The sequence below is a fragment of the Suricata suricatta genome, chromosome 10, assembly GCF_006229205.1.
Source record: "Suricata suricatta isolate VVHF042 chromosome 10, meerkat_22Aug2017_6uvM2_HiC, whole genome shotgun sequence".
Classification (NCBI taxonomy): Eukaryota; Metazoa; Chordata; class Mammalia; order Carnivora; family Herpestidae; genus Suricata; species Suricata suricatta.
Genome location: NC_043709.1, coordinates 4,000,847 through 4,010,797, shown reverse-complemented (window position 1 = coordinate 4,010,797; position 9,951 = coordinate 4,000,847). Strand labels below are relative to the sequence as shown.

The following is a 9,951-nucleotide window of genomic DNA, read 5'->3' as shown; positions in this document are numbered from 1 at the left end:
CGGCAGAGCTGGCGCGCTCACCCCCGCCGTTGTCCGCCCGGAAGAACTCCTCGCTGTCGTTGGCGGAGTGCGACTTCTTCATCTCTGCGATCCGGTTCCGGGGCACCTTCCTCTTGAGGGACGGGGAGAAGAAGGCCGGCCGGTTGTTCCGTTCCGGGGTGGGGGGCGTGCTGAAGGAGGTCACCTGGGAACCAAGAGGCAGAGTCTCCGAGCAGCCCGGCGACCCTGGGGGGGCCCCACCCCTGACCACCCGAGGGCGGGCCTTCCTGGGGCCAGGCGGGCATGGGGTGGGGGGGGGTTGGGGGGGCGCCTGTCCTGCTCAAGCGAGGCCAGGAGGACCTCGCTGCCGGCTCTGCCCAAGGAGGGGCAGGTGCTCCGGACGGGCCCCCAACACCGGCCGGCGTGCAGACTAGCTGGGGCGGCTCCTGCTCCGGCACCCAGGTCCGCAGCGGCTCCCAGCCGACCCTCGGGACGGGTACCGGCACTAAGCCCATCCGGCAAGTCCGTAAACTAAAGTGGGGACAGAAACCGTGACCCGCCCAAGGTCCACAGCAGGGGGGGGCGGGGTAGGGCTAAACCAGGATTGGACCCAGGTCTCCGGCCTCCAAGGCCATGCTCTTCACCCCCATTTCTTCTCTTGGCAGATACGCCCCGTCCCTCTCGGCCCCTGCGCCCTTCTGAGGAAGCACAATGGCGAGACAGCCACCGCTTCCGCCCCTCGCCTCTCCTAACCAGGCCATTCAGGCAGCAGAGGTCTGGACACCCTCGCAGGGCCGGGCAGGCGCAGCACAAGGGACAGACAGGCACACAACACCGGTCCCTGCCCTCAAGGGGCTCACAGTCTGCTGTGGGGGGGACACACTCGGAAAGTGACAACCACAGACTGAATGCCGGCCACTGAGACAGAAAAAGGGGAGCGCAGGATACAGGGGGGCACAGAGCAAAATGGGTCGCCAGCCCGGGACATCAGGAAAGGCTTCCTGGAGGAGACGCCGCTTGAGATGGGTCTTCAAGGACGAGTAGGAGTTCGCCAGGTGAAGAAGGGGGGGAAGGGCGTTCCAGGCAGAGGGAACTTGGCCCATCTCCTCCCTCCTCCCCATGCAAACGAGAGTCTGAGGAAGGAGGCGAGCCGGCCGAGGCCTCAGCAGCCCCGGCAGCCTCCTCGTCACGGCTTCCGACATCCAGCCGAGTCCCGGCGGCCCCTGGGCTGCAGATGGTCCTCCCACAGCCGGGGAAGACAGAAAACAGAACAAAACACCAGATAGCACAACACACAGAGTCCACATTTACCGTGCGCTGGGTACAAATGACCCTCTGGAAGAAGGGGGCGAGTGACAGTAAGCACAGAGGTGGCGGGGGCCCGAGCAGTCCCCGGGTGCCTGCATGGCCCCGGCCCGGCCCCTCCCTCGGCCCCGGGCCGCCCTGAGGCTCTGGGCCTCGCACCGTCCCCTTCACCCCCAACTGCCGCCCCGGGAGGGAGAGACTGCCACTCGCACTTGATGGACGGGCACGGCAAGGCCCAGGCCAATCCAGTCACAGAGCTGCTCACAAGGACCTTCACATCCTCACTCTCCGGCGCCGGGGGGAGGAGTGGGACCCCTCTTCTCTGCCGCCAGGCCTGAAATATCTAAACCACCTCTATTTCAGGGAGAAGAGAGGCCTCTGTTTGGAACCCTCACTCTTGTCTTGGTAAAAAAGAAAAAGTAGCACTTATTACTTTTACTTTGCTGCTCAGACAACTCGTTGCAGAAGGAACGGAACAAGAAAGGGGAGCGACTCCTGCTCTCTGGCGCGTGGGCTCGTGCACGGCAGCACGAACACACGTGTTACCCCCTTCAGAGTCGCCTTCCCAAGCAGACGGGCGGCCAGCGGTCACTGGTCGCTAGGGAAGTGCTCCAGGGGCCACGCCCGTGCCCGCGCTCGTGCTCAGTGGCACCCCCAAGCCTCCCAGCCCCCCGGGGCCCCCGCTTCTGGATAAGAGACTTGCCCCAGGTCACGCGAGCAGCGGCGCCCAGGTACCAGCCCCCAGTGTCTGCCCCCGAAGTCCCTTCCTGGAGGCGGGCCGGCCAAAGCTGCCTCTGGGCCTGCGGCACCCTCACTGACCTCACCCCTGCCAAGGCCCACAGCTCTGAGCAGCTTCCCCCCCACCAGGCCCCAGCGGAGCCTGTGGGTTAGAGACTTCCTCCCGCCCAAGCCCTGGGCCCCACCGGAGGCCCTGGGACTAAAGCTGCCACCGACCTTGGCTTCCCACCCCTGGGGAAGGACGGTGGCCTAGAAAGAGCAGGGTTCAAAGGCTCCGGGCTGTCACGAGAGAGCTGTGTGACCTGGGGCCACTCCAGGAAACCCAGCAAGCAGACAGGAGCGCCCATGTCTCCTACGGGGCTGCCAGACTCCTGGGGTTTCAAGATGCATCACACCTTGTAAACCAGTGGGCCGGGCAGAGGGAAGATCTGGGCGGCACCAGGACCTCGTGTTCTCTTGCTGACCCTCACAGGGCACGGGGTGAGGGGGGCTAACGCATCATCCTCCCCAAGGCAGGCCCCAGGGAAAGCTGGTCGGGTGTGCCCAGTCTTGGCCCACACGTCCCTGGAGGCAGGTGCCAGGACCAGCATAGGGTCAGCCCAGCCGCAGTTGGCTGTTCAGGGAAGGTGGCCCACGCGCTAACCTTCTGTGTGACCTGGGGCAAGTCACTGCTCTCTCTGAACCCCAGCCTCCTCGCCAGAGGGGTGGGGGTGATGCCACCTACCTCACCGGGGGGCTGTAAGGATCAGGGAGGCGGTGGGAAGCGGACCGGAGGGACGGGAAGCCCCTCCCTGAGCTGTGCAGCCCTTACCCGCTCATGCATGGGTGAGGCCGGGCTGGAGTCCTCTTCCGTCCCGCAGGGGGATGTGTCACCAGTGGACACGCGGCTGACTGCCATCTCGGCATGGCCCTTGCCCTGGGGCCCCTTCATGCGCACGAACTCCATGTTGTTGTACTTGTAGAAGCCGAAGGACACCCTCTGTGCCACGCGGGCAGCCACGCTCACCTGCGGGCAGGCGGGGGCAAGCTGGTCAGCGCTCGGGAGGGTGGCCTCTTCCTGGGGACACAAGTCACTAGTGTCCTGGGAGGGGCCCGCCTCAGGATGGGACCCAGCTGCAGGAAATCGGCCTGTCCAGCGGCTCCTCCCCGTCCCCTTCAGGGCCAGAGTCAGAGGTGTCTGCACGCTGGGTGCGGCCTCCTGTCCCTCAGATCAAGTGCGCCCAGATCCTCGAGGAGGAACGTTAACGCGGGCCTCGAAGCACCTAGAGGGGCGCAGGGCCACAGGTGCAGAGGAGGGGCGGGGATAGCGGGCTGCAGGTGCGGAGGGGGGCGGGGACAGCACCAGCACCATTCGGTGCCAGGCCAGGGCAGGGGGCCTGGAGGGCGGGGGAGGGGATCAGCCCCACACGTACCCGGTTGTCATACACCTTCTTGAGGGCCTCGTAGCGGATGGAGCCCTGAAAGATGACCCCCTGGAACATGTTGGTTTTGTCACTGGCCACCAGCTCCACACAGACCATCTCTCCTTCCCCCACTGTCATGTCACTGAACACCTGGGAGGGGGCACAAAGGAGGAGATGAGGACAAGGGTCAGCTGTCCGCCTCCCAAACCACAGCCAGCCTCCCAGGCCCCCACCCACTCTCCTGCAGGGCAACCAGGAAGGCTGCTCAGAAGCTCCTCGCCAGCCGGCAGGGGACACAGACGTCATGCTCTTGGCCCAGGCTGAAGCCCCACCCCAAGCCAAGGCAGCCTGGCCACGGGGCGGGGCCGGCATCTGCCAGGGGGAGGCTCATGACAGTGACTCTGGGACAGGAAGGGGATGCGCCGCTCGCTGGCCACTGGGAGGATGGCCCTCACGTGGCGCTGAACAGCACACACGGTCTGTCTGTTCAGCTGCCCAGCAGGCAGGGGCCCCAGCCGCCCCACCCTGCCCTCAGGGCACCCAGCTAGGGAGACCAGCCTACAGGGGGCTCCGCATCCTGTCATGCTCCAGAGGCTGGTGTGCAGACCCGGCTTCCAGGTCACACAGACTCAGGTTCAATCTCGACTTTGCGAGCTGAGGAGGGCACTCAGTGCCCTGAGTCTAGGGTGCTTCAAGGCACCACAAAATCGAGACGGGACCCTGACACCCGTGCTCCCTTCTCCTTGAACCTTCTCTGGGGTCCTGGGTGCCTGTAGGCGAGTATAAGCACCAGGCTGGAGGGACCTCGGAGAGCAGCTGGGCAGGGCTGGGGTGCGGGCAGGGCGCACCTGGTGCTGCCCGGGTGAGTCCCAGTTTTCCCAGCCTGGCCCAGAAACTTCCGAGGCCTGCCCCCACCCTGACACCTCAGCATCCCGAGACACGAAGGCTCATTTGGAGTTTTCACGGCGACACTAATGACTCCTGCCCCAGGAAGCCCTTTTTATAGTCATTCCTGACGCATCCTCCCACCTAGGAGTGCCTTTGATCTTGACCTGATGGGGAATCAAGACACATGGCCGGACGCTCGTTTTACAGCTGGGAAAACAGGCTCAGGGCTCGGGGAGCCCCACTGGCCCCATGTCCAGCGCCAGGAAGAGGGGGAGTCACAGGGGTAGGAGTCGGGGCCGCCCCCACCCCCACCCCCGCTACCCTTGCCCCTCTTCAAGTGCATGAGGCCCCAGGGAGGCCAGCAGAGCGCCCCTGACGGGAGCCCGAGGAGAGACATGGCCGGGTGCGTGCTGCCCACCTCCTCGAAGCTGTCGATCATGAAGAAGATGTTGGGGTAGCTGATCTTGGACTCCTCCCCCTTGCTGTCCATGGGGTGCTTACTGGGGGACGCAAACACTTGCTGAAAGGGAGGAGATTTGGAGGTCTGTGTGAGGCCTGCCCCGCCGCCGCCCCAGGCCCACAGCCACTCAAGGGACTGGTCGCCGTGGTCACACTGCTCAGGGCCAGGCCAAAGCCGGGTCGGGTCCTACGTCACTCTGCAGGACGGCCTGGTTCTGTGTGCTCCTTGCAGGCGATACAGGACCCCAGGAGCCGCATGGCTTTCTGGTCCCTCCTGGCAGAGAAGGGAGGAGGGGGCAGGGGTCCCCCCCAGGACACTGAGCAGGAGGCAGACGTTTCTGGGCTGAGCTGGCAGTGAGGAGGCCCGCGGGCACCGGGCGTTCTCACCTGGGACTTCTTCTTATGGATGTGGATGTCCCCCCCATCCGCACGCGTGCACACGGCACATGTCACCATGTAGTCAAGCTGGAAGAGAGCGAGGGGCGGCCTGCGTGGAGGGCTCTGCTGTCCCTCGGGGCCCACGGACAGCCCCCCCCCCCCCCCCCCCCCCCCCCCCCCGTACCTTCTGTAGGATGAGGTTCAGGCAGACGCTCTCCTCCCAGTCAATGTCAGGGTCCCCGAGGCCCGGCAGCTTCTTGGAGTCCCGCCGGTACACCTCCACGTCCACCTCGGGCTCGGCCTCGGCCAGCTGTGAGGCCCGGGGCACAGGTGAGCCCGGCGGCGGCCTCCGCGCCTCCTCCCCCCGCCTCCCGTCCCCTCCCCCTCCGCCTCCCACTACTGCGGGCACAGGTGCTCACGCAGACATGGACTCAGGCCTCGCCGCCCCACCTCCAGCTACATGACCCCGAAGCGAGCCTCCGAGGGGTCCCTCGGGCCCTGCAGCCTCCCGTCCCACCACCCACACAGCCTCTGTCCAACCTGCCTGTAGGTGGCTGTCCACCCAGCCACCCACCTTCACCCGCCTGCCAAGAGCCGGAAGCCCGCGGGTTGCTATGACAACCGGGTACCAGCGCCACCGCAGGATGGGGAGGGGGCGGGAAGCAGCCCTGGCTTGCCGCAGAGGAGCCACAGCGCGCAGGCGCTGAGGCAGAGCCCGTCCTGCGCCCGCCCAATGCTCTCCTTCCTGTCCTCTGGAGTGGTGGGGTCAGAGGGGCTGCCTGGGAACAGCTGCCCCATCTCCCTGTCTGTCCCTCCCTGCCCACCCTGCACCCTTTGGGCCCACAGCGTTCCCCCTACATCACAGCCCACCCCCTGCCCTCCAAACAAACACTACACAGTGCACTCTGGTAGATGCCTGGTGCCCCCCTCCTGCTCCACAAGCTGGTCCCTCCAGTGGGACTGTCCTTGGGCCACCGGGGTCCCCTTACTCTGTCCTACAACACTGAGGCCAAATGTCACAGCCTTCTCTTGTGGACCCCCGCTGCCCCCCATTCTTCCCACTCCCACAGCGCTGACTGCTCCAGGCCCCAGGTTATGCTGTCTGTCTGTCCCAATAGACTGCAGGCCCCCTGAAGACAGGGCCACATCTGAGTCATTTCTGTGTGCCCTCCCCGCCCCCCATGACGAGGGGGAGGGGCCTCTGCACACAGCTCACTGCAGTGTTCCATGGAACATTCCAGCATGTGGGCAGCTGGACTTCCAGAGAGTTTGCCCACGGTCCTGGCACTCTTGCCCCAAACTCCCCAGTCCGGGATCCAGAAACTTCCCTTCGCACCTCTTCACCCTGGCCTCCCTGGGAAAGTGCAGGCCTGGCCTCTTTTCTCCCGCCTGCCTCCCAGAGCGTTCAAGGCTGGGGAGGGCTCAGAAAACCATCTCTAACAAGAGCTGGGGTCTCTCCCAGCCCCAAAATTCAAGGTCCTGCTGAGAGCCTCGGATCGGAGCAGGCGGCCTTTGGGGAAAGACCAAGATTTTGCAACAACAAAAGACTCCCGGTGCCTGTTTCTAGCCGCTTGCCCTTGGGCAGAATGCTCCTGGGTTCCAGTTTTCTCCCGGGTGAGCCTGCGCCCCTGGGCTGTGCTGAGCCAGGAGAGCATGCCCACAGGGAGGGCCCCTCGGTGCTCACCACTGTCTCCCAGGGGACCCCAGTGGTCACACCATCCCACACATCCGGTCTCCCAGGGGTGTGCAATCGGAGGGCCCTAATCTTAGAGGGCATCTGCCCAGCCCCCTTCCCAGGGCAGGCCGAGCCCCGAGGAGGAAGTGATCTGCCAGAGCCACGTGGCGAGTCACGGGGTGACGAAGCCGGAAAAGCGGATCTCCCAGCGGCACCCCCAACAGACTCCCGAGGTGCTCCGCTCTCGGCCAGGACCTGCCCCCGCCAGTTCCACCAACTGGGGCCTTCTCCTCGTCCCTCCCAGAGAGCACCCCCTACCCATACTGAGTCCCTGCCCCCTTCTTGTCCTGCCAGACTTGGCTCGCCGGGTCCCCCACCTCTCCACGAGCCCCTCACGGTCTCCTGCTGGTCCCTCTGGCATCAGGCTAGCTCAGAGCTTGGCCCCAGGCCCTTGGACTGTCACACCTCACAGTCTCCCTTGCTTCCCACGCACGCCTGCGGCGCCAGGTGTCATCTCAGAGCCAGTGGTCCTGACCATCCACCCTGGCCCTGGCCTCTCTGCTGAGTCTCAGACAGGACATCACCACCAGAAGACACTGCCATCTGATGTCCTGAGGACACCCAGCACTCAGCCTGCCCCACGTCCCCCACGTCCCCCTCCGCCTCCTCCTGTGTACTCACCTGGGCACAAGTCAGAGACCCTCAGTGCCCCACCGTCAGTCCCCTGAAGCCCTGCGAGTGGAGCCCACGTCCTCGGCCCTCCCTGTACCCCACCCGCTGACCGCTCCCCTGCACCCTGCCCCTGCTGACCGCTCCCCTGCACCCTGCCCCTGCTGACTGCTCCCCTGCACCCCACCGACTGCTCCCCTGCACCCTGCTCCTGCTGACTGCTCCCCTGCACCCTGTACCCGCTGACCGCTCCCCTGCACCCTGCCCCTCCCTTGTTTCTGCTCCAACCCCCCCAGCCCTTCCTCTACCTACTGCCCCAAGAGCCACTGAGTGGAATTCTGATACACCCCCTCCTCCCATTATCGGAGCTTCAGGGATCAGCCCAGACTCCTGGCCGTGACCTTCATCATCCACACGGCCTGCGCCTACCTTGTTTCACCCCGCACCTTTCTCTACCCAGGCCACACGCTACCACCAATGGCCACCTGAACGCACGGGGCTTCCGCAAAGCCTCAGGCCCCCCGTCTGGGCCACTGTCCCTTCTGCTAGGGAACCTCTATCCATCCTTGCAGATTCATGTCACCCGTGGCCTCTGCCGGCCACGTCGGTCCCTTCCGGTCACTGGATTTACCGTGCTGGGCTGGCTCCGTGGGATGCACTTCCGGGCACATAGCTGGCTGATGCTCCCACTAGATGACCAAGGGCCCAGGCCAACCCTGGGCAGACCAGCTCTATGGCCACCGGCTTCCAAGCCACTGTGTCCCCTTCATGGCAGACAGCAGACCTGTCCGTCTGCAGAACACCCGTGCTGTAAGCGCCCGAAGACGCGCCGCAGGGCGAAGGCTCCGGCTCACAGGTCGCGGGCCAGGGGTCAGAGGGCACCGCACCGAGAGTCAGGGATCTGTGAGTCCCAGACCCGCCTCCGCTGCTCTCCCAGTCCGGGGCACCGAGGAAAACACTGCGTCTCCATGTTTGGCACCCAGGTTGCCTAAACATTTACGAACTAGTAACGTTTGTGAAACTCAAAAAGAAACGTGTGAGGTTCGTTTTCTAAACTCGCCCACACACGTGTTTAGTGGCTGAAACACCGCAGGTGAGTCACTTCACCCCAGGCCCTTGGTCTCCTCACCCGACCGGTCCGGCGGCAGGAAGGGCACGACAGATGACGCGTCTGCTGCACGGTAAGGGCCAGCCCGCGGTGTCATCTCCAGGCCCGGGCATCCTGCCCATGGCCAGGGACCACCCTGGACTCCAGGGTCAAACCTCTGCTCTGTTACATCACCCCTCCTCAACCTGCTTCCTCGGAGGTGCCTCCGTGATGTACTCTCTGCCCTGTCGGGGTCCCGGTGAGACCGATCCCCGAGGCCGCCCACCGCCAGCTGGCGCGCGGCCATCTCACATGGCTCCTGGCAGCTGGCAGGTGCTGAGTGGGCATCACTCTCCCCGATGACAGGCGTGAGGATGGCAGGGAAGCCCACCCGGCCAGCTGAGAGCAGCCCCCGCGGGGACGCTGGGCTGGGGCCAGGGGGGCACTCACCTTCCTCCCGTCCACGCCGCCCTCGCCGCCCGTGTACGCCAGCTTCCGGCGCACGTAGAAGAGCATGTCGTCCTGCCGCGGCGCCCACTTCTCCATGAAGTAGGTGGAGAACATCCACGTCCAGAAGACGATGCGGTCATCCTTGAAGCAGCCTGCAGGGGGAAGCCGGAGAAGACTGAGAAGGGACAGGCTGACCCGGCCCTGGCGTGTGACCTTGGCCGAGCCCCGTTGGCCCCTGCCTGCTTCTCCGCACCCCCGACCCCCCCAACCCACACGACTGCCTGGAAATCTGCTGGAGCTCTGGAGCCCCCTACTCCCTCACTGCCACCCCCACCCCAGCCAGGGGACAGGGGCTCAGGGACCCCTCCCAGCAGGCCCAATGCCTCCACCCAGCAGAGCCCGAGAGCCCCGGCGGCGACTCCGCATGGATGAATCAGCAGCTTCGGAGGGAAAGAAAGGCCCCTGACGAGAGGCAGCGTCACCGTCTTGGCCAGCCTGCCCCACCCCCACCCCCACCCCCACCCGGGGTTCCCACGGAGAACCCGACTTAAAGGAACAGCCCTGCTGCAGGCACAAAGCAGGGAAGGCGTCTGCCCCCTCCCTCACCCCTGCGCGCAGAGGAGCCTTGCAGATCTGTTCTGGGGGGCAGGGAACTCTTTCTTTCATTACGAATACGATTTCTTTAGGATTCATAAATCTCTGTCGACATCTTTCCCGCGCGAGCCCTGGCGGGAAAGACCCAGGTCTCCGCTCCAGCCCTGCCACTTGCTGAGGGATGGCAGGCAGGCTGTTTGGCCTCTCTGGTCCCCAGGTTCCTCACAGCGGATGTCGACCACCGAGAAGCTCCTGGGAGCGGGCACATACAGAGCCCGTGCCCGGCCCAGAGCAGGGTCGACCACGGTGGGCTTCCTCCCTTTCTG

At 65.2% G+C, this 9,951-nt stretch overlaps 1 protein-coding gene across 1 annotated transcript in view; it reads right to left on the bottom strand.

The window, feature by feature from the left end:
• KIAA0930 (KIAA0930 ortholog) overlaps nt 1-9,464 on the bottom strand; it is a 12,725-nt gene extending 3,261 nt beyond the window's left edge. The window contains exons 1-8 of the mRNA XM_029953223.1: nt 9,421-9,464; nt 9,032-9,183; nt 5,335-5,460; nt 5,160-5,237; nt 4,732-4,833; nt 3,435-3,575; nt 2,834-3,028; nt 22-184 (exon numbers count right to left, since the gene is read on the bottom strand). Of these exons, the coding sequence (XP_029809083.1) occupies nt 22-184; nt 2,834-3,028; nt 3,435-3,575; nt 4,732-4,833; nt 5,160-5,237; nt 5,335-5,460; nt 9,032-9,183; nt 9,421-9,457 (994 nt within the window). The 5' untranslated portion in view covers nt 9,458-9,464. The remainder of the gene's footprint in view (nt 1-21; nt 185-2,833; nt 3,029-3,434; nt 3,576-4,731; nt 4,834-5,159; nt 5,238-5,334; nt 5,461-9,031; nt 9,184-9,420) is intronic.
• Nucleotides 9,465-9,951: the final 487 nt, after the last annotated feature.